This window comes from Setaria viridis, chromosome 5, assembly GCF_005286985.2.
Source record: "Setaria viridis chromosome 5, Setaria_viridis_v4.0, whole genome shotgun sequence".
Lineage (NCBI taxonomy): Eukaryota > Viridiplantae > Streptophyta > Magnoliopsida > Poales > Poaceae > Setaria > Setaria viridis.
The window spans coordinates 1,889,740-1,913,104 of NC_048267.2; the positions used below are offsets into that span (position 1 = coordinate 1,889,740).

Genomic DNA, 23,365 nt, shown 5'->3' on the forward strand with positions numbered 1-23,365 from the left:
TTTACTAGCTCCGCTCTAAAAATATACTCTAGTATATCTCTACAACTAAATCTTTACAACTAAAAAGAGGAATTAGAGCAACTCCAAGAGGCTGCTAATCTTACCCCCAATACCTTTTTTAGGAAAAAAGAGAGACAAAATGAACTCCAACAATCCACCTAAACCTTCCCTAATTTTTTAGCGACGCTAAAAAACAGCCTGCCACCACGTATATTTTAGCGTTGGCGTTCCTCCCCCAATCCTGATTCCCGCACGCCCGCGCGTTTCTTCCGATGGGCCCAATACGATGATGTGGCCTGTGTTTGAAAGGTTGGGGGCTATTTATTAGCGATCTGCTGTGGACTGATATGTTTTTGGGGGAAATTTTTTTAGGAGAACCCCCAATACATAGTTTTGGGGAAGAATTTTTTAGGATACTCTTGGAGTTGCTCTTAGACGAGTCAAGGGTGCATCTATATGTCGCAAGAGGCGAGAAAATAGGCTGTTGTTCCTTGAATGATTCTCCCCGCTTGACCGGTGCATACAATAATCGGTGGGACAACAAAAATACGGAGTACACCAGTGCATGCAATGCAGTCAAAGATAAAAATGGTAACATGATCCATCTGCATGCAAATCTGAAAAAAAAGTCATAACTTCTAAACCGAGCATCTAAATTAAGTTTTAATTGCACCATTATATTTTTTAGATAAGACCTTCAAAATAAGACCCCACTTGACTATGTTTTGATAATATTGTTTAAAAATATTTTTTAATAGATTAATTAGTTCTGATTCATGCGAACAAATGCTTTAACATCACGAATAAAAAATTAAACATGACAAACCTATAATGCAAACAAAAAGACTGTACATCACGAACAAAAGATTAAGCATGATAAATAAAATAGTGGTATACCGCAAACAAAAATATTGAATATCATGGACAATCGACTGTACATGGAAAATATGGAATAGGAACATCATGAATAAATAACTTAGTCTACACCTTCGAACAACTTATTCTACAAAATAACAAATAACATAATAACCTAATTATTTAGTCATGAACAAAAAACATGAACATAAATAATTGAACATCATGAACATGGAAAAGCCCACATCTTCGAACAACTTAGTCTAAAAAACTAACAAATAATTTAGAATCATGTCTAAAAGTTTAACATAGATTCACACGCAACCAAATTATTCGTACAGATGAATACTTTAATCTAAAAGACGAACAAATAATTTAACATAGCAAAGAAATTAGTTTACTAGATGAAAAAATGACTTTACGCATGAATAAATCATTCTCAGGTGAACAAAATATGTATAGAACATAATACAAACTTGATGTTCTAAACAAACAAATATGTATTGCCAAATAAAGATATACAAACCAAAATAAATTATACAAGCTTACAAAATAGAGATGTGTACACTTTGAACAAATTAAATGAACCTACAGAACAAAACAACTATACACGTCGAACAATTTACACAAATTTAAAGATGTATAAGTTATACAAACTTACGGAATAAAATTTTATACACCTAAAACAATTTATATAAACATGCATAACAAAATAGTCATGCGCGTCGAATAAATTGCACGAACTCACAGAATAAAACAATATGCAAGGAAATAAAAGAGATAATAAATAAAGTGAATAATATAAAAGCACTAATAATAAATTTAAAAGAAATATTTTTTTAAAAACAATATAATAATCAATAATAATAATAATAAATTTAAAGTATAAGGAAATAATAAAAAAGATAATACAATAATGAATAATAGTAATATTTTAATAAATCTAAAATAAAATGGAAGAGGTAAATAATAAAATAATATGAAATAATAAATTAGAAAAATATAAATAAAAATGAAAATTAATATAATAATTAGTGGAAATAGTTCACCATAAATAAAATACTATAATCTAACATCAATATGTGTGAACAAATAAAGTAGCAGAATGGAAGAAATAAGAAAATCGTCTTCAACAGAATAATACTTGAAACTGTTCACCATAGTTCAAATGAACAGTATGCGCTACTGGCAAATGAATAGTTCACCATAGTTTTAAGGGTATACATATTTGTTCTGTGAGTTTGTATCATATGTTCGATACGTATGATTGTTTTGTTTCACTGGTTTGTATAATTTGTTCCATGTGTACATATCTCCCGGAAAAAAATGCCACCTTGATTAAAAAATATGAATAAAAAATCAGATATAGTCAAGTGGGATTTTTTTGTTAAGGTTTTATCGTCAGAAATCTAATGGTGCAATCGAAATTTAATTTTGATGCTCGATGTAAGATTTATGGTTTTTTTTAAGTTCCAAACAGTTTTGTATGTAGGATGGCATCATCACTTTTGTCTATCTTGCATGCATCCAATTTGGTGACTTCATGGTGCCATTCAATTCAAGACTTCTATCAAACTAATTTCCACTTAGCGCATTTTACTCTTTGCTTTGTCAGACACTAAAAAATACTTTTGTTTAATTAAACCTTGCTTAAATTAGTGACACAGTCACACAACCACTCTTTTTAGGCTATGGTCCTTTCCTGTAAGGGGTATCAAGAACTTGATATTGTAGATAGTTGTAGTTTGTTGCCATTCTAGGGACTCCTATTACATATTCATGATCTGGGTTTCTTCGATTCAGCAAGATTCAGCTATTGCTCTCCATCTCTACCTGCTCTCTTGATTCGATTTCACGTGGTTCTTCTTGTACTACCTATTTTGATTTCTTGTTTTTAGGGCTAGTGTTGTTTGCGATGGTGTGGAGCCAAGGTGAGCCAAGCGGAAGGGAATACCAATGCGGCCAAGCAGCACATTGCCACATCCAACTATCCAAGTCATCATCACAACTTACAAAGTCACAATCAGTAGCTCTGTTGGAGCTCTAAGGCGCTCTTGATTCTTAGAAGGAACCAAGGTCTCTGGTAATGGTGGTCGTCGCCGATACAAATGGGCAACCTTGTCTCGCAGTGCATCGGGAGGGGCGTCGGCACGCGATGTCTGGTTGTGGTCCAGGATTGCAACCGGATGAGGCTGGAGGAACACACTGGGGTCACCAAGCTAATGATCAACGCGCCGGGGCACGTGGTGGCTTGCGCCTCTGACGTGATGAGGGAGTGACGGGTACGAGCAATGGCGGCCGATGAGCTCCAGCATGGCGGTGAGGTGTGTCTCCTCGAGCCTGCCAGCCGCACGCCCAGGGTGCAGCTGAGCGACCGTGAGGTCCCAAGCCATCAGGCTGAGACCCATCGGGGTGTTGGTCTCAGAGAAGAAGAAATCTAGGAAGAGCATGCCCGCCGGTGGCAAGGTCTTCTCGGTGGTCAACGATAAGGAGGACTCGAGTGAACAGGGAAAGGAGGCTCTATGTGCTGGTAAACGGGCTCAGAATCATTATGAGATTCAGCCCTGGTAGTGGAGGCCCGCCCTGGGTACTATCTACGAGGCCTAGATTTGTTAAAAGGGGAATGAATTTTTTTTCTTCTGATTTGTTTCAGAGATAGATAGAATAGAAAATATAGGCCTAGATTAGGCCTAGTTTTTTTTTTCTTTGGACGTGGTTAGGTGTCGCTGAAGGTGACAATTCTGCAATTCTCATCTTCTATCCGGTGCTAATTGTTTCCGTCCATGTTGGATGCATGCAACACGCACGCACGAATTAGTGGGCCATTTTCAGCCCAATAATTAGCGCACACAAGACCATTTTCGTGATGCTATTATGAGCTGGTGCATGCATGCAAGAGGAGACAAAACTAATGATGTCATCCCACATGCGAAATCGTTTGGAACTTAAAAAAGCTATAAATCTTACACCGAGTATCAAAATTAAATTTTGATTACACAATTAGGTTTCTTACAATAAAATCTTCACAACAAGATCCCACTTGAATATATTTTGATGGATTTTTTTATTTACCTTTATTAATTAAGGTTGCATATTTTCTGCGAGACATGCGGAACAAATTCTACAAACTCATGGAATAAAACAATCATAAACATCGAACAAATTATACGAAGTCATAGAATAAAAATGGATACCCACATGCATGCAGTTTTGAAATTAAAAAAAATCAAAAATTATAAACCAAGCATCCAAATTGGATTCCGATTGCACAACCGTATTTCTTTTGACAACATCTTCGAAACAAGATCACACTTGACTATGTTTGGGTAAAAAATTTTGAAACCATTTTCTAATTAAAAAATTAATTTTGATTACAGCGAAGAAATAATTGAATAACTAGAACAAATGATTATCTAATGCGGACAAACAAATAATCATGATGAACAAATAATTGTAAATAATGAATAAAATATTGAACATAAGGAAAACGGTATGATGCAAATAAAAAAGATGTGCAAATAATAATATACTCAAATAAAAGATTGAAAATTTGATATTGTAAGAAAAAATAGTAGAATATGAGGATAAAGTTGGAAGAGTTTTTTCCATATACATATATTTGAAACAAATTATACGAACTCAAGGAACAAATTATACTCATAGAACAAAGTAAATGAACTCACGTAACAAAAATAAATACATCTTGAAAAAATTATATGCACTCTCGAAATAAAATAGTAGTACATATTGAACAAAATATATGAACTAACGGAATAAAAGATCTATATACCTTAAAAAAATTGTAAGAACTCATAGAAGAAGTATTTATACATATAAAACAAATTACATAAACTCATGGAATAAAAATTTGTACACTTTAAACAAGTGCATTATATACATATAACAATATTGTAATTCACAAATCTCCATGGCTGACTAGTTCAGTCTATAAAGTGAAAAAATAATTTAACACATGAATCTACATGGTTGACTAGTTCGTATCATGATAGGCAAACAAAAAAAAATAAATATGATGAACACAAAATGGTACAATGCGAACAAAAAGATTGTGCATCACGAACATTTGATTGTACAGGACAAAAATAAAAACTGGACATCGTGAACAAATAAATCCATATCACCGAACAACTTAGTCTACAAAACTAAATAAATACTTTAGAACAAATCAGTCTAAAAAAACTAGAACCACACGTAAACTAGTTAGTATTATATATGAATAATTGAGTTCATATGGCGACCAAATGCCAGTAATGGTGGTCGTCGCCGATACAGATGGGCAATCTTGTCTCGCAGGGAGTCGGGAGGGGCGCCGGCATGCGACCTCTGGTTCTGGTGCGGGACGGTAGCCGGACGAGGGTGGAGGAACACACTGGGGTCGCTGAGCTGATGATCGACACGTCGGGGCATGTGGTGGCTTGCGCCTTTGACGTGATAAGGGAGCGGCGGGTGCGGGCGATGGCGGCTGATGAGCTCCTGCATGGCGGTGAGGTGTATCTCCTCGTGCATGCCAACCGTGAGTCCGGGGCGCGGCTGAGCGACCGTGAGGTCCTAGGCCATCGGGCTGTTGGTCTCAAAGAAGAAGAAATCAAGGAAGAGGATGCCCACCGGCAGCAAGGTCAGCAAGGTCTTCCCGTTGACCTTCTCGATGGTCAACGGTGAGGAGGACGCGAGTGAAGAAGGAAAGGAGGTTCTATATGCCAGAAATGGGCTCAGGATCATTATGGGATTGAGCCCAGGCAATGGAGGTCCGCCTTGGATACAATGTACGAGACCTAGATTTGTTCAGAAGAAAATGAATTTTTTTCTTCAAATTTGTTTCTCAGAGAGATAGAATAGGAAATCTGATTCTTTCATTCACGCAACTTTTTTGCTTGTTCTTTCTTCCCGGTGAGGATGGGAGGAGAAGTTCAAGTTGTGCATACACTTTGTAAAGATTTAACCCCTTAACGTAGTCGTATGAGAAATGCCAATATTAATAGTTGACGGAGGTGATATTTTTCACCCTGTGTTTGTTGAATTAGTCTAGAGACCCAATGTAAATTGAAGTGTTTTGGTTTTCGTTGATTTCCTAATCCTTTTCTTCCAACGACTTCAAAGAAGATAGAAAACGACTTATAAAAAGATGCCAATATTGAAGAATTCGGCACGCATTAGAGCATCTCCAGCAGTCTCCCTTGCCCCGATCCAACTCTCCCTAAATAAAATAGTGCTCCACCAGTCTCCCTTTATCTTTCCCTTTTTCCAATAATTATTAGGACAACCCAATAATTCATCACAACTCTCCCTAAATAAAGGAGGAGTTGTGACTCTCTCAATACGGTAGTTGGATTGGGAGAAGATTATTGGGAGACTGCAAAAATTACTCTCCTAATAACGGTGAAACTGAAACCGTGAAAGTGATATTGGATATCCCTAACTAGTTATTGGAAAAATTTTATCGGGGGAATGCTGGAGATGCTCTTATATACGTAATTACGTACACGGAATTACGTACACGGAAAGGGCTAATGCCATTGGGAAGTTGGGAGTAGATGGTCAGTTGTACCCGAGCGGCAAGATGAGAATGGGTATTCTTTTGCGCGAAAAATAGATTGAATGGGACTAGTTACTACCGTCATTGCAATCTTATAAGACTTAACAGCAGAGTTTTTTTTTTTAAAAAAAAAGCACTGTCGACCAAGCCTTAAGTATTGAATCTATACGTAGTCCACTAAAAAAAAATCTTTAGAGCACGTACAATGTTTACTGTTTAGCTCGATGATAGTAGTTAAGATCAGTTCTGATCATAACTCCACTTCATGAGCATCAGATTTTCTTGTGGCACATCATTTAATGAGAATGAAACATTTGTTAAGACTATCCTGATACAACCCGCCTATTGCATAGTAAAAACTCGATGTTGTTTCTTACACATAATCGATTAATTATTTCATCTACTGTATAGGTGACAATTGACCCAAAGCCTCTTAGTTGTCCTGCTTACAGCTGAATTCTCTTTTTCTGACTCTATCACTTATCATAAAAATCATATATGACACTCATTCAATGTTCATAATACTACGTATTGGGAACAGACTTGAAGCATGTTTGGTAAAGCTTCTCCTGCTTCCGATTCAACAAGAAAAGTGATTTTCTGAAAAAAGTGATTCTTTGTCTACAAGTGATTCTCCTCATAACATGGTATTTCTCTAAATGTTGCATCCAATATGTGTATATGGTTATATGTGTTCTAAAATTGTTCTCAGTTGCAACTCTTCTGGAAATTGATATCTGATCAGTTTGGAGTTTGGTTTGGAGTTCTGCATTTGGAATGTTGACGTGCATCTTGAATGCATTACTCTTGACCAAATATAGAGTACATCCCACAGGAATGCAAGCTGCAATACATTTTGATCTGTGTTCACTGTGGCACTAAAACTTCATTTCTAAATGCTAACATAATCACCGTTTTGTTTGCCAAAAAACTTCAATCGGAAGTCTTACGCCAAAAACTCCAATTGGAAGTCTTACGCCACTATCTTCTTTTGGTAGCATAATCTGAATGCAGAGCAGCAACATAAAGCAAAGGTAACTGTGAGAAATCATGGCATAAGAATATTTTTCCATCGTCAACCTAAACCAATGTCAAACTAACAGCAGAACAGATAGACTAGATCCAGAACCTTCAAGCATTTGCCGAATGGAGGATACATCTGAACGCAGTGCACCCCCACCCTGGATTTTACACGCTTAGTAACACAAACACTTGCAACCTTGATGGTTCTGGACGGCTTGATTGCAATGTTGCAACCAACGTACTGACTGCATATGATAGGATACGTTACCATCAAAGATCAATTGCACCAAAATTACAAAAGCATCATCTACAATTCTACACTTCAGATTGATCACAGTAGCAGGAATGTCAAGTGAGGTGGAGTAATGCCATACAACCATATAAGGACAAATGCACAAATTAAGCACTCATAGGATAAATGCACGAGTACTCATAGGATAAAGGCATAAGGGCAGTTATACCTTATGTTGTAGTAAGGTAGCATGAGATATGTTGTTCGGCAATACCTAAGACACAATAATAAGATCAAAGCTTCTCTCAAGTACACCTCAATGGTGACTAAAGCGATATATACAGCCACAGCAACAACCAAGTAATAATAGCCACTCAGCATTCATGTAATTAGCTCCTTCAGGTGAAACGAACTAACATAGACCATAGCAATGATCTTATGACCTCAAGGAAGCGCAGCTGGTCAGAAGGGGAATCAGCAATTTATTATGAAATTCTCTAATCATTCAGATATGAGGACTGGCGGTGATGTCTTGGATACCAAAGAGGCGATATAATCTGCAGCTTCATAAAGCTCCTTCCTCCTCTGAGCAATTGTTGCTTCCATGAACTCTTTATGCTCAGCAATTGAATCAAGCAGTTGCAGCAGCTCTGTAGCAGCTGCCTGAGTTTCTTCATCATTTTTTAGTATTGCATCTTGGAGCCTCTTCTCCGAATTCTATCAAATCCAATAGAATTTATTTTAAATTATTTGATTGCGAATGTGTTAAGCTAATAAAAGAACACATTTTAAGTAATTAACAAAACAAATATGATAAGTACCTTCAAAAATTCGTCTGCCTCCATTTCCACCGACCTCATTGCATTGTACTTCTTCTCCAACTCATCTTTCATTCGTCTAGCATCAGCTGTGCATCTTGAGTCATCATTTATGATTTCACCATCCAGCAAATTCAAACGAGCAACCATCTAGACAACAGTAAATACAAAAACAACTTGAGCTGTATGGTAAAAGCCAGGGCCAAGCTCTTCTCCATAAAATAATTGTTTAGGATCACCATGAAAACAGACTGGGACAAGGAATTCAAGAACACTCAAAAAAAGGCTGCAAGCCAGAGTAACATAAGTGATGAAATGCTACAACACGAGGGCAAAAAGAAATAAAACCCATTTTCTAATATTTGACAACGGCTACAACACTTGACTGATTGGCATAGTCATCATTTTATTTCTCTGACTCTGTGAATTAGATAGTCTCCAAGATACTCATTAACCATGCATATATAAAAGTTGTAATGCAGTTCTTTCAGACACTGCGACGGCTCATTTTGTTTTGCCGGTAGTACAAATTCAATTCAGATAAAGGGTGGAAGGACATACACATACATGTTAAAAAATAAATCATGCCCTGCTCTTACAAAAAGAACTGATCTTTACAAAAGACAGATTAGATAGCCCTCAAACCTAATCACAACACATCAGTATAGTCCATGAGACAAATCCAAAATCTGATTTACAATAAATTTACAATAACAGCAAAATTGAATTTTCACAAGTCAAATCCATTCTTCGTGTTTACTTCACCATAAATTTATGCGTAAATATGTATTAAGATAAAAGCGTTGTAGGACATCTGCCTAATTTTTAACAAACTGATGATGCACGCTGCCCCACTACTCTGGTGAAAAGGCAGATCATTCGAAAAGGCATATATTAGTAGATTACATAACCCTCAAGTCATATCACAACACATCAAAGTATAATCATGACATAAATACAAATTTCAATTTCCAAAAACAGCAAGCAGCATTCTTCCTGATTTTAGTAACTAAAACAGCTTAAAAGGCTTGATTACAGGTAAATCCTGCCATGAATACTAGAAGGACCAGCGAGAAAGCTTTACCAAGTTGAAGTAACTGACTGTCTGACTCTAGAAACTGGTCTACATCAACATCCAACTAATCATTTATGTGTCGATACATCATCATAACATATCACAAGAAAATACACCAAAATTGTGTAATTACTAACTTGAGTAGCCTATTTAAAAATTGGGAACTGCACTAGTTCTCTGATGATCATTTGAATAGTCTGGTCAATACCCATTAAACCATATACAGAAAACTTCTAATGCAGTTCTTTCCAACAATGTGATGAGTTATATCATTTGATCAATAGTAGTAATTATTTCAGAACAAGAATAACAAATCAAAGAGGGGCAAACTAATTTCAGATCACATTCATTCTGAAATACAAAATGCAATGTACTGTTTGTAAGGATGGACTTACCTTGTCATGTTTAGTCTGGAGACTGGAAATATTACTCTTTTCCTCCTCTAGGATTTTAGCACTTCCTTGCAACTGCTTTTGTAGATCAACTGACTCTGCAAGATTTGAGACAATGATCCTTTTGTTCTCCTCGGCATGAGCCATAAGTGCAGGTTTCAGTACTGTTTTGTAACCGGGGCCTAGGATCTCAGCAGGTGAGGTTCCTTTTGAATTTATCATGTACTGAAAATCAATAACAGGTTTCAACCTGAAAATTGGGCCAGCAGAGTAAAAATGAGAACAGAATACAAACAGACTTAACAAAAGTAGTTGGTAATGCAAATACTGACGACAAAACCACACTAAAAATATCACATCTCAATCTTTGTTTGTTTCTATCTTTAGTTAACCAAACAGCAACAAATGAAACACATTATGTCTGCTGGCTATTCAAGAGCCCAAAATTTTACTAAAATATTTCCCAAATTTCTTTGAAACAAATCATTTAGCCCCCACATAATCACTGGCTCAATAAGTTTCACCGTTGAAAGTCACAGGATTCACTGTTTGGCATAAACCTAATTAAAAATTTGTATATGCAGCCAAACTATCTTATACTGATGGCCATGTGCCAGTCTAATTATTTAAGTAGTTAAGGACCAAAGCTGATTAAGAAAACAATAGATTTGTTAATGTACATAAATTACTTCTCAACATTGTTCATTGACTTTCTTTCACAATGATTTTGTCTATAAGTTCTCAGGGGTTCTGTAACACCTCTACCGTGCTGATTTATGTTCCATTCATTATGATCAGGGAAACATCCAAACATATCATCCCCAAAAGCTATCAGGCCAAGATAATTAATTTTTCATACATTAGATGCTTTGCTGATCACGAACAGATAGTGGTCCACCGGCACTCTAAATTTAAGCCATTGAACCTCAAGGATAAATGATAAATCTGGATGCAATAGGTAAAACAAGAATGATATGATTAGCATCATTCCTAGGTGCATCTGCAGACAATAGGTTAATTGGTCCGAGTAGAATGGAGAAATAAATTCAAAAAAATGAAGAAATTACAGTAGAAATTTTAGCACATTCATACCTTTTGAGGGCTTGGTTGCATTGCTCGGCGAGTCCCTCAAGCTCCTCGAGCTTGGTAACCAGCTTGGCTTCTAGCTCCCAGGCCTTATCCTCCAGTGCCGCTTTCCCATTTTCAGCATTGGCAATGTCACGTTCAATCACCAGCATCTCCCTGTGCATCCTCTCCATATCCCTCACATTCACCGCCTGACCATCCACCTTCTTCAGTAGCTCCTCGTTTTCAGCAGCAGTGCGTCGAGCATCCAACACTTTTGCCTCCAACTCCTTTTCCAGATCCACCAACGCCTCTTCCCTTTCGTCGATCTTAGTTTTCCAGGTCTTCACCACCGCCTCAAACTTGTGAACGTCTGCAGTTAAGGTCTCCTTCTGCGCCTCCAGTGCCTCCCGCCTCGAGGGACCAGAGGTGAGCTTATTCACCTCGGCTTCCAATTCCTGCGCCTCCTTCTCCAGAGCACGGAACTTTGCAACGGCAGCCTCACCGTCCATCCGGGCTTTGGAGAGGTACTCCTCGTCGAGGGCTTCGACAGCGTCGTCGTCCCCCGACAAGAAGTGGCAGTAGCCCTGGGTGGTGTAGAGCAGCAGGTCGTTGGGTGGGGCTTCGGCGGCGGAAGAGGCATCCGCATCGGAGTACTGGGCGAAGAGGGTGAGCCAGTGGAGTACGGCGAGGACCGGCGGCCACGAGTGCGGGGTACCGGGGGCCTTGAGCGCGGAGCGGGTGATCTTGTGGGGGCATCCGAGCAAGCGGAGGGCCTGGATGAGGTCGTCCTCGAAGGTCGCCTCGTTGGGAGGGAAGTCGATGCGCTCGAGGAGGAGGCGGAGCGCGGCCTGGATGTCACGCGCGGCGGGGAGCGGCCCGCGGAGCGTGAGGGCGGGGGAGAGGTAACCGTTGACGATGCGGAGCGCGGCGGCCTGCGTGGCCCGGTCAGAGAAGTTGGGGGCAGCGCCGACGCCCACGCCGACGGAGGAAGCGGGGCGGCTGCTGCAGAGGCTGGCGGCGTCGGAGTCGCGGCGGGAGAAGGCGGAGTCGAGGTTGCGGATAGGGATGGCGCTGGAGTCCAGCGCCGGGGTGGCATCGATCGCGGAGGGCGCCAGGGAGGACTTGGGGAGCCGCCGGCCGCCGCCGCCGCCGCCGCCACCACGGCGCATGGTCGCCGCGGATCTTGAGATTTTGGGGGGAGGTTTTGGATTTTTGGAATGGAGCGGCGGCAGTGGAATGGAATGTAGTTTTCATTTTTGCGTGAAAGCCCTTGTGATATTGACTAAACGGTAATGCTGACGTCCGGAATATAGTTAAGGGCATGTTTGATGCCCATCCTAAAGTTTAGCAGCTAAATTTTGCTTAATCTTAGTTATTAAACTTTAGCCAAAGCTGTTTGAATACCCTTGCTAAACAGCATTTAATGAGCTGTAAAAAGACCTATCTACCCTTATTAATGGTATCCTTCCTTTCCTCTCTCTTCTCCTCCCTCTCTCTCCTTCCTCCTCCTGCTGGACGACTCGCTCGTCGAGCTCCCGCCGCCGCCGAAGCTACCTGCGGCACCCCTAGCAGCAGCAGCAGCATGCCGGCCGCCGGTCTCCGGCGATCGCCGCTACAACCCAACGCCGAGCGCCCTCGCCGTCCTCCTCCACTCGCGCTAGTGGTCCTCGCAGCTGCCTGCTTCAAGCTCGCTTGGCGCGCCGACGCGCCGGACCGCGACGCGCTCATCCGGGGGTTGCGATGGCGGGGATGGTGGATTCGGCGGTGACGGAGATGGATCCGGTGGTAGAGCCCGGACCACCGTGCCACTGGCGTTGGGGATGGATTCGGGAAGGACGGCGGCGGGGAAAACGGATGGCGCAAGAGGGGGTGCGGCGGATTGGGTAGGAGCCGGTGACGGGGATGGCCTGGAGGAGCCAGTGGCGGCGGATGCGTTTCAGTGGCATCCACGGCTAGCCAGCCGCCCCCGCCGACATGCGTGTCGGCAGCGCCGACGGACCCACGCTAGGCCTCCGCCATGGTCGGGCGGGGGGCCGCATGTGGGCCGGCGGCCGCCCCGAGCACCACCACCGGCGGGTCTTGCGGTAGTAGAGCGGCGGCAAGGATGGCCTGGAGGAGCCGACGGCGGCGATGTGTAGAGCGGCGGCGGCGGCGGATGCGTGCGGAGGCGTCTGGTGCGGGTGCAGATGGGGATGGGGAAGAGAGAAGGTGCGCAGGGGGGAGACAAGCAATAAATGAGGAGCATATGTTGTCCAGCCCACCTTTTAGCAAGTTTTAGCAACCAAAAAACTTGCTAAAGTGCTAAACTTTAGCAACTTTTAGTAACGGTGTTTGGCAGTTTAGCAGCTAAAAGTTGCTAAATTTAGCTACTAAAGTTTAGCAAGGGGTATCCAGATACCCCTTAGCATCGATGTTGTAACTATTATTTCCGTGTATATTTTACAGTGAATGTTGCATGAAACATAATATTCATATTGCGGTGGGAATTTTCTATCCGAGAGTCGAACAGTGTAATCATTTTTGCATATTTTTTAACATTGCAACTATATATTTTCGATGTTGCAAATGTTTTATTTTGATGTTGTAACGGAACGTCTGATGGGAAAATTCTGATGTCAGGTCTGTGCCGTTGACTAAATAAAGAAAAAAAAGAGAGGGATAACGATATTGGCGATAAAAATGATTGCACGTATCATATTATGGGCCAAAATGGTTGAAAGTAGGCTCGATTAAAGATTGAGCTGGCCCACTAGGTTTGACATCAGTTGGCCACCTTGATATTTGCCATTTTTATTTTTCCAAACTTATTTTATCGTGCAATATAAGAACGGTTAAGCACGGCAAATGACAAAACAATGATTTTAACTTTACCTTATACTAATAGGGAAGGTTGTGAAATTCATACGTGTTCATATACCTTGGGTAAATTGAACATGCAGTATGATCTGCTAGCATGTCATCCTGACGTCGTCTAAGCACCTTTAGAGTATTTACGAAGTGAATAAGGGATTCTATATATACCTCAATCTAGCTCATGAGTCAGTACCGAGCCAGGCCAACCATACTTATGGAGTGCAGAGATGTTGATTGGCAAAACTGCAGCCCATGACGCAGACTGAACTTAGTGATATTTGGTATGCTGTAAGTAGAGTAGTCTTACATTGTATCTAGAATGTGGTAGAGTTACCACCGCTTTTTATTTGGCCTCGACGCTTCCCCACCGCTGGCTGCATCCTCCCACACCGCGTCTCGAGCCGCGGCGGGAGCCTGCGCCACTCACACGCGCGCACCGCAAACTGTGATGCCGCCGCGCACTCAGCCCACATCTTTCCTTCTCTTTCTTTCTTCTTCTTCCTTCGAACAGAAACTGAACCGAGCTTCTCGGGCCAAATCCACCATCCTCCCTCCAAAAAATCAAATCGCCACCACCCACACCTCCCTCACCTCCTAAGCTTCATCCTCCACCACTTCTAGCCCGCCGCCATGGCTCTAGCTCGAGCTCCACCCCCGTCGTCGATCTTCACCCTTCGGACACCGTCTGCGCCAACCAACCATTCAAATCGAACCGTGGTGAGCCACTGATACTCATATATCTCTCCAATCCACGCAGTGCTTGAGTTTCCGCGGGCATTCCCGACTGCGCCGCCACGACCGCACCACCACTCACCGCTCACCGCCGGCCCTGTTCCCGACAGATTATGGCCATGTCTCGCCTAGCCTTGCGTGTGCCTCACCTTTCTGAGCCCTTGTGGCTGGCGAGGAAAACATCGGTCCACGATCGTCGGTGCGGCCATGATCGTGCGCCTAACCAGTTTTTCGAAAAAAAAATGAAGTACCAGATATCATCGTAATGACGCTCTCGAGCCTGCAATCGATTTTTGCGTTGCATGCTACGCAGGCTCCAGAGTATTTTGCGAATCGTGCCGTCTGGTTACGTATCATCATCCAGGATAGCAAACATGCAGGCCACAAAACCGTCCACTCCACCCGTCACCTCCGCCTCAACTCCTTCCTTGACCCCCTCCTTACTGTAGCTTCTCTAGTTTCCCCGCTTCCGGCCCTCTCTCCTGCCGCTCCGACGTCCCCGCCGGCGGTGAGAGGAGGAGGACCGGCCCTCTGTTCCCTGTCTGTACAGTAGCTTAGGTTTTGTTTTCGCTTGTGTGTGCCCAGATGGGCATTGGCGGTTTGGCCGCTACTCCCTTGCGACCGACGTGACTGTCGTCCTCGGCGTCGATGTCCTTGTTGTCCTCCTCGCCGTCGCCGTCAGCTATTGTGGAATCAAGGTGAGTATGAATAAAATAAATTCCTCCCACCCTTCCACTCCGGCAGATCTCTCCACCCTCGCCTCCGCCCGTCACCGTCGAGATCTGCTCTCCGCCCTTCCCCATCTGGCAGCTCCTGTGTCAGATCCGGCTGCTGGGCTCGTGGATTTGGTCCTCTGTGGTGCAGATCAGCCAGTCCATAGAGTTCTTCCCGCCATCTCTGCTCCAGCTCCACCTGCCTTTGCTGCCCCCTCCGTTCGCCGCTGCTGTGTCGCCTTTCGTTCCACGCCCACCTCCACCTGAAGCTCAACTACATCAACAAATACAACAGCATGTGGTCGATCTTGCCGTCGCCACCGCCGCAGCTTGCTATCCCCGGCTATGAGGAAGACGCCCAATAACACTCTGCCGACGACTTCAACATCTTCCGTTCGGTCGAGATGAAGGCCCCTACCAGCTTCCTCGGCCCCTCAAACCGTCGCATAACGCGGTCCCTTCCAGCGATCTGTAGGCCATCATCGTCGGTGTTCTCGCTCACAGGAGTTCCCCTTAGGGACCTTGTTGTAATTTTGTCCTTTGTTGAGGACCTTTTATGTAATCTGACTGCTTTAATATAATATAATGGAAATTTTTAAAAAAAACATGCAGGCCACGAGCCTGCCCCAAAGGCCATACACCCTGCCAAACGGCCCCATAGCTCTTCCAGATAACGATCAGTTTTTTTTCTTTTTTTGCCCTTCGTCGATCAAGTAGTATTCAAGTGCATGCCATGCTCCCCTGTTGGCCTGTTCGCTCCGATTTCATTTGCATCACCAATCCCTCACTCGGTCACTCCAGCCCAACCCACCTGCACCTGCTGTCCTGCTCCAGTGGCCAGTGCTCCTTTGTGCTCGGCCGCTGCCGGTGACCGTGCGCCCACGCTCGTCTCCCCCACGCCGCCCGCGCGTTCTGCCTCCGCGCTCGCTCCCCGTGCTCGACCAACTCTGGCGACGCCATTCCGGCGCTCGATCTTCGCGCTGACTCCGCGCCGACCCAGTTCCCCTATGACTACTTTACTATTCGTCTCTGTCAATGTCTTCCCGAAACCACAGCAGATTCTACAAAGACAATCTGACGTCCTGCAATCACTAGGCCTAGCTCCACGGGGGCGATCAGTTGGGCATTGCACTGAGCAGTGGCGGATGTAGGATTATACAAATAGGTGTACATACATTCTTAATTTTGTTCCTAAATATATATTATTCTATTACATGATTTTTAAGTAACCGTAAACTTTGTTTTCAAATGAAAAATAAAATTTTCTTAACTACTTGTTAACAATCCTATACAGAAGGACATAATCTTCGTATGTTTTGCAAGTTGTGTTTCTTTAAATACATTTTTAACTTTTTGACTAAATATATGTTCCACAGGTCACCACATATTGTGAGAGATGTCACGGCAACTCCCAAACTTTAGTGATAAGGAAATCATTGGTTGGTTGTCTTCGTCGAAAATTAAATAGACTACAGTGTAGTTGCGTTGGCCAAATTATAAAAATAACTAGTGCTTTTATAATATCTTATTTAAAAATGTTCACTTTCTTTTTTTTAGCGATGGTGATATTTTTGTTAAAAAAACTTTTATCTAGAACCATCATTAAAAGAAAAAAAATCTTTATATTATTTTATACTATCTTGAAAGATGTATATATCTATTTTATTTCACTGATATTTTAAAAGTATTCTTCACAAAGTAAAAATTTTTAGAGGTGAAACAACATATTATGTTAAGGTAATACTTTGAAAAAAAATAAAAGACTAAATATTTATATCAAATTCGGACCGCTCGTGCTCGCTGCACGCCCCGCCCTTGTTGCCGTCCATTGGTGCCGCCTCCGCCATGCACCTCCCGTGCTTGTTGCGGTGCCTCGTGCACACCGTCCCGCCGTGGATGCCCGTGCTCGTTGCGAGTGCTTATTCATACTATATTCACCATTGTGACCTATCGATGTCATCTATCTCCACAGCGTGCTGCTAGTACTTGCCACAGCGGCCCTCCACCTACTGACTTTGGGGAAGAAGAAATAAAAAAACTAGCATTTCAAAAATGTTGCTCTTTGCTTTGAAAAATGTTGAATCTGTTATACTTAGCCTATGAAAAATGTTGACTGTACCACTTTCTATAAAATATTGATGTTGATTATGTTATTTTCGAAGTTGTTAAATTTGTTAGGTTGAAATATTAATTTATTTTAGATTTCTAGACTATTCTAATGGACTTAAAATTATGGAGTCCTTCCCCGTCCCTCCCACGAAATTGGTCGAACCAAACCGGCCCGTGAGACGGCGTCTGCTACGGTCTTCTTCCTTCCCGCGACCCATCTCCTCCCTTCGCTCCCCCAGCGCGCGCCGCTCTCCACGCGGTCGGCCCGTGCGCCGCCCTCCACACTCCCCTGCCCAGCTGCAGCTCGAGTACGGGTGGTGCGGCAGCACCCTCCTTTCCCACGACTTCTCTGCTCTCTCTCTCGACCTCGGTCTTCCTTTCCTAGCGGCGACGACAGGGCGAGTTGCGCTGCCCATTGTTCGTCGAGCGACGGGCGCTTTGCCGGCGACGAACATCCGACAGGGGTATGCCTGCCTATTCCCCTCCCTTCCCATCCTGCTGCGCGAAATCAAACACCCAAACCCCTAACGTATGGTATTTGTATTCGGATCTGACCATGATTTTACCTACTAAATTCGATCTTTTTGCAACAGTTATTGGGTGTACATGTGTACACCCATGTCCTATACTGGGTCCGCCCCTGGCACTGAGGATTCCCTAATTCTCAATTTCTCATCACTCATGAGTGGAGACTGAACCTTTCTCAAAGGGGGGAAACAGCGAAAACTGGACAGGAGGCGAGATTAAGGCAAATCCGTATTCGTCCACTCTCAAATTATCCTTCACTGATTCGTTGCTCCATGAGCACCGGACTTATGATTCTGAGAGGGGAGCTTGGTAGGTGAATCAGGATTCTGCAGCTGCTAGGGATGCGAATTGGTAACCCTAAGATCAGCTTTAGTTCAATTAATATTACTACTTAGCAAAATGTGATACAATTTGGGAAACTAGTAATATCATAATTGAAATAAAGCGGATCGTTGGTGGTGACCCTTAGGGGCACTAATCCACACCTGTAACAAACATAGTGCAGATTGTAAGGTTTTAGTTGGCTCCATGTTTAACCATTTCTCGATGACTGTTGCACTGATATGTTTCCCATGGGTTTCTTGCGTTTTTATATGCAACGAATATTTATGATATGATGACTCGTAATATCTACAGAAATATATTTCTTTAAATGGAAAGGGTTACATATTTTGAAAGTAATTTTCATGATGATCTTTTCAAAATTACTTTATGGTCAAAGCTAAAACTATTTGATCATTAACAATGTTGAATGAACTTTTATTTGGAACCAGAGATAGTAGTTTTGTGAACTCGATTGCTTGGGGATCTTATTGGACTAGAAGATTCCATTTTGTTTATTTTCGAAGATTAAGTTAACTTCCTAGAGTTCTCTTTTGTGCTGATAACTTTTGTATTGTTTATAAGCTATGTGAGTCTAAGAGAGAATTTTGTGAAGCTTGTGGACAAACAGTGCATGTATGCCTTTTGGATTTTTCTCTCTTTCTGTGTCTAATTTATTTTGGAGGTTGGTTCTGTCTGAGTTGGAAGCATGTAGACAATTGGATTCAGAGTAATACATTTGCAAGCATAGGGACAATCAGAATTTTGCCATTGGAATAATATGCAATCTGAAATTTGCCAGTGGTGTGTCACTGAGCCTGCCTCAGTCACCGAGTGTCAAATTTCAAATTCAAGACATATGCAATGGCATGATGAGAATTTATCCTTTTTTGAATCATAGTTCATATCCGGGAAAGGTGTTTTGGGCTGTCTAAAACAGCTTGCCTGGATTGTCGCTTAGCTTGTTTATAGTGTGATCCTGTATTCCTGTTGTTATTTCTACATGTTTTATGCAGTGGCAATTGGCTCCAGTGGTTGAATTTGTCTATTATATTTGTTTACCAGTTTCTGCCTTTTATTTTCACCCTTTTGATCCATCTTGTGTTCAGTAAAAAGAGCTGAAGTCATTTCTGGTCAAAGAAGTTGAATATATATGCAAGCTACTGGCTTGTCTGTTGATTTAGTAGGTATTTTGGCAATGTTGTTGTCAAGTATTTTTCAGGTAAGTGGTATGCTGTTTTGTGTAAGTACTCCCTTGGTGAAGTTTCAAAACTTCTGGGCTTCAGCTTGTTCTCCATCCACTTGATCCTTTCAGCTTAAGTCTTCCCTACTGAATACTGATCTTTTTTTTTTCATTTTGAACTGTTACAGTTAAGGAAAAGTGCTCCCTTTGTGTACAACCTCATATACTGACTTGTGTGCTTGTTTTGTTTACCTTATGTCTCTCTTGTTTTAGCTATGCTGCAAGTTTTGATTGTTACTTTGATTTTGTTATTTTGTGAGAAGTTGGATTTGTTATCCCTTTGACCCTTTTGATCCTTGCATACATTTTTATAGCTGGCTGACATTTGATATGGATTGACTTATATCTGGCGTTTTGTTGCAGGTAGTTGATTTCTAGTTGGGAACTAATCCTGTCACGCTAATGGAGATAAATGAAGTACGTGACCAAGATTTGCTGGTTGACTTGGAGAAAGGCAACTGCTTGCCACCCAGGGAGGACAATAATGGGATGAAGATTAATTCAATGGCTGGACATGCAAAGACAATGCTGCATGGCTCATGGGATGATCTTGTAGCACTGAAGGAGGATAAGAGTCACCACATATCTGGCTGCTCTTCACACTGTCGAGATTCAATTGTTAAAAGTGGAGAGTCTATGACATCTGAAGGGGAGATTAAGGTTGGGCTTTTGGATAAATCAGCTGGCGATAAGGAAAAGAAAAAATGGTCCAAGAAGCCACCACGACCTCCAAGACCACCAACTGCTTCACCATTAGATCCAGCTGATCAGAAGCTCATTAGTGAACTATCTGAGCTTGCGGTGTTAAAGAGGGCTAGGATTGAGCGTATGAAGGCGTTGAAGAAGATGAAGAATTCCAAACCAGCATCTTCCATCGGGAACCTGGTAGCTTTGATTATTACCGTTATCTTCTGCTTCTTCATCCTTTGGCAAGGTATACCGACTGGTAACCTATGAGAAATGTTTACAATTGTTGTGTTGTATTAACAATTGAAATCTTGTTCATCAGCGCTGGCAGCGCTTAGCAATAAATCATCCTTTGTTGCTCCCAAGACCTCCTTTGTGTGCTAGAAATTTCTTAGTCAAGCCATTACATCGTGACAGCTGTTGGCTGTAATTATACTTACGTTCACTTTGCAATCAATACCTTGTCAAATATCTGTTCTCAACTATAATGGTGCTTGACTAATTCCTTCAGTGTACTACTGCGTCTTTGTTGTCAAATACCTTCAGTTATTAATTGACTTTGGCTGGAGACAACATCCTTTTATTACTGGCAATTGCTAAGTGAGAACTGTAGGATATGTGTAAAAGCATTTATTGAGTTGAGTGGTAAAATAATACTACCTAGTCTTAGGGCATGTAGTTTATTCAATGTTGACATCTTTCATTTACTGCCTTCATTCCTTTTTTTTAACTAGCAAAAAAGGCACACAGTAAATGTCTTTGACTGCTGCCTTTTCATGCTATATGATGGAACTGGCCCAAAATATAATGATACCAAAGTACTTTTGATGAGAAATCTACTAGTATAGTTTTCATTAACAAATCTAAATACTTGCTATGGTATTTAGTGTTCCTGTTTATGTGTGTAATGCAGCATGGACAGTTGCATGTTCTAGAGCGACAGCTCACCATGAGGCTAGTTACTTGGATTCATCTAACGTGACAAGAATATCTATTTTTAATAAATGATTTTTTTAGTTTGCCAAGATAAGAATTAGTTATTTGGTGTCTTATCTGTTTTCTTATAAGGGTGTTACCTGGACTAATCTTATTTATATTTTGTTAGGTGAGCCCCTCTACATAAGTAAGCCTATTGTGATCCTGTAGTTAAGCAAGAAGATAAAATCTTTGGCTTCCATTTTCCCAATCTAGCTCATAATGGTACTATGTATATGAACTGTCAAAATTGTAAAAAATGGAACGTACACTAAATGATGTAGGGATTCTTTATGAAAATGTAACCATTTCACCTTTTTTTAATTCTATAATATCAAATGAAAGGGGCACTTTCCACCCTAAAACATCTAACAAGGAATGAATGAGAGTAACAACTACTGTGATGTTTCTAAAGAAGTACAGTGGTGGTTTGCACCCTAATGTCGTTCGCAATTTTGATTTACAATTGAGCCTGATGATTAGTTGCATTTCCTGCTCCTTGTATGCACGTCGATGCCTATTCTAGAATCTGGTTCTGCTTCCTCTGTCCATCACAAGATCTCATTTCTTTTCTTCTTTCAGAATTCTGCATTATCATTTTGTCTTACACATGTGATTAAAAGTTTGTAGTGCACGGCACATTGTCCTATTGAAAATGCATGTAGCTCATACTAAATCAAATGTCCTATCAAGTACATAATAATGGGTGCAGTATGTTGTTCAAATACTATGATAGGATGTCAGTTCTACTTCTTTGCTTGTCTTTACCACACCTTCACATGTACCCAGTTGTACAATTGCATCCATGTTTGTCATTTTGTATTATTCCCCCAAAACCATTGTGCGGTGCGTGTTTTACTGATGTCTGTGGTCTAACTTCATGATTTGATAGCTCCATCCCTCACAAAATATAGCTACTTTTAGGTTTGTTTTAAGTCAAACTATCTTAGCTTTGACCAAATCTATATACAAACATATGAAGACCTATGTACCAAAATAATATTGTCAAATCAATCATGAAATATTTTTTCATGGTGTACTTATTTCGTGTTGTAGACATGAATATTTTTTCCTATAAACTTAGGACAAACCCAAATATAGCTATATTTTGGGGCGGAGAAAGTATTTGATACTTCTCACTGAACAGGATTGCTGATGAAATAAACCCTGTAAGTCGTTAGACTACTTCAACCCTGAGTGATGATGTTAGGAACAGGACTGCCTGAAAACTCATTGCCTTTGATTATACAGGGGTTTTCTCAAGGCATGGGGCGAGCATAAGCTTCCACAGGCCATTTGTATCATCAGCTGGAACACGTGGTGGTCTTATCTCCATTCAGTTTTACAAGAAGAATGTCACAGTTATCAGCACCCACATTTCCTCTGCAGCTCTAAAGTGCGACATCCCTTTCTATGTGATCTTGCATGCTATATTGCTCACAGTAATACCATGTTGTAAATTATCACGAGTTGATATGATGGTTTAAGCACTGCTTTTGTAAGATTGTATACAAAGGGTGTGATTTTAGTGAAGAGAATTAGGAAGAGATGTATCGCTTCTTTAGTGATGACATAGTGTGCTTGGATGAATTTAAAGGAACTAGTTCGTTCGTCGCATCGTCTTCGCAGTTGTGTGAACCTAGCTGTCTCACAATTGTCTATTGTAAGACCAATCAAAATTGGTGGCTAAACTTTGAATTTGTAGTATATTCTCAGATAGCTATTGCTATCATGCGACACCTAAGCCATTTCACCTAGTTCAAATGGTGGTACAATTATTGAATTATACCTGGTCCGTCCGGACTCCGGCGTACGCATACTCTTCGCAGTCGTCTGAACCTATCTAGCCTTCAGCCAGTGTCATGACATTTCGTAGGGAAATATTGTCAGAAAATCAGGATTGGAGTTTGAACGTTGACTGTCTACTCAGTATCATACGCCCATACGCATACAGTATGTGGAATGCTGCAATAATGTTGGCACTCCATCTTTCTTTGTGAAGAAATAATTCGAATGATTCTTACAAAAATGGATAACCTATGTCAGAAAGCGATCTTGCACCTGCCCACCAGGAAAGAAATGGCGGTCTTGCACAATAATTTTTTGTTGTCTCTAGTGGAATCATGTGAATATTGTCTACGGCAGTACGTTTTAATAATTACGGCAATAATTGCACCTGCCCATATA

At 41.5% G+C, this 23,365-nt stretch overlaps 2 protein-coding genes and 2 pseudogenes across 10 annotated transcripts; 3 read left to right on the forward strand and 1 right to left on the reverse strand.

Annotated features, from left to right (window-relative positions):
• The first annotated feature begins 2,963 nt into the window (after window positions 1-2,963).
• Window positions 2,964-3,462, forward strand: LOC117856776 (uncharacterized; annotated as a pseudogene).
• A 1,615-nt stretch (window positions 3,463-5,077) lies between these two features.
• On the forward strand, window positions 5,078-5,652 carry LOC117859281 (uncharacterized; annotated as a pseudogene).
• A 1,449-nt stretch (window positions 5,653-7,101) lies between these two features.
• LOC117858412 (kinetochore protein NDC80 homolog) lies at window positions 7,102-12,235 on the reverse strand. 2 transcript variants are annotated; one of them, XR_004640960.2, is made up of 6 exons: window positions 11,042-12,235; window positions 9,953-10,199; window positions 8,486-8,632; window positions 7,894-8,381; window positions 7,539-7,677; window positions 7,102-7,413 (listed from the first exon to the last, which is right to left on the reverse strand). XR_004640960.2 is itself a non-coding variant. In XM_034741476.2 (4 exons), exons 1-4 carry the CDS (start codon window positions 12,184-12,186, stop codon window positions 8,166-8,168), a joined length of 1,755 nt encoding a protein of 584 aa, XP_034597367.1. In that variant the 5' UTR covers window positions 12,187-12,235; the 3' UTR covers window positions 7,871-8,165. The 2 variants fall into 2 exon arrangements, 1 of the variants encoding a protein (XP_034597367.1); XM_034741476.2 differs by lacking the exons at window positions 7,102-7,413; window positions 7,539-7,677 and having other exon boundaries at window positions 7,871-8,381.
• A 5,342-nt stretch (window positions 12,236-17,577) lies between these two features.
• On the forward strand, window positions 17,578-22,926 carry LOC117856798 (uncharacterized). 8 transcript variants are annotated; one of them, XR_011898118.1, is made up of 4 exons: window positions 17,578-17,888; window positions 18,018-20,450; window positions 22,263-22,347; window positions 22,430-22,571. XR_011898118.1 is itself a non-coding variant. In XM_034739190.2 (4 exons), exons 3-4 carry the CDS (start codon window positions 19,919-19,921, stop codon window positions 22,663-22,665), a joined length of 768 nt encoding a protein of 255 aa, XP_034595081.1. In that variant the 5' UTR covers window positions 17,578-17,888; window positions 18,018-18,303; window positions 19,880-19,918; the 3' UTR covers window positions 22,666-22,926. The 8 variants fall into 8 exon arrangements, 7 of the variants coding, with proteins under 7 accessions (XP_034595081.1, XP_034595082.1, XP_034595084.1 ...); XM_034739190.2 differs by lacking the exon at window positions 22,263-22,347 and having other exon boundaries at window positions 18,018-18,303; window positions 19,880-20,450; window positions 22,430-22,926; XM_034739191.2 differs by lacking the exon at window positions 22,263-22,347 and having other exon boundaries at window positions 18,018-18,261; window positions 19,880-20,450; window positions 22,430-22,926.
• The last annotated feature ends 439 nt before the right edge of the window (window positions 22,927-23,365 follow it).

Bases quoted from the DNA above. Each gene is read 5' to 3' on its own strand.
- LOC117858412 (XM_034741476.2), bottom strand. From the start codon at position 12,186: ATGCGCCGTGGTGGCGGCGGCGGCGGCGGCGGCCGGCGGCTCCCCAAG. The intron at 10,200-11,041 runs GTATGAATGTGC...CCCAATTTTCAG, and splicing joins TGCAACCAAGCCCTCAAAAG to GTTGAAACCTGTTATTGATT. The intron at 8,382-8,485 runs GTACTTATCATA...TGGATTTGATAG, and splicing joins AGGCAGACGAATTTTTGAAG to AATTCGGAGAAGAGGCTCCA.
- LOC117856798 (XM_072293544.1), top strand. From the start codon at position 19,919: ATGGAGATAAATGAAGTACGTGACCAAGATTTGCTGGTTGACTTGGAG. The intron at 20,451-22,429 runs GTATACCGACTG...TTGATTATACAG, and splicing joins CTTCTTCATCCTTTGGCAAG to GGGTTTTCTCAAGGCATGGG.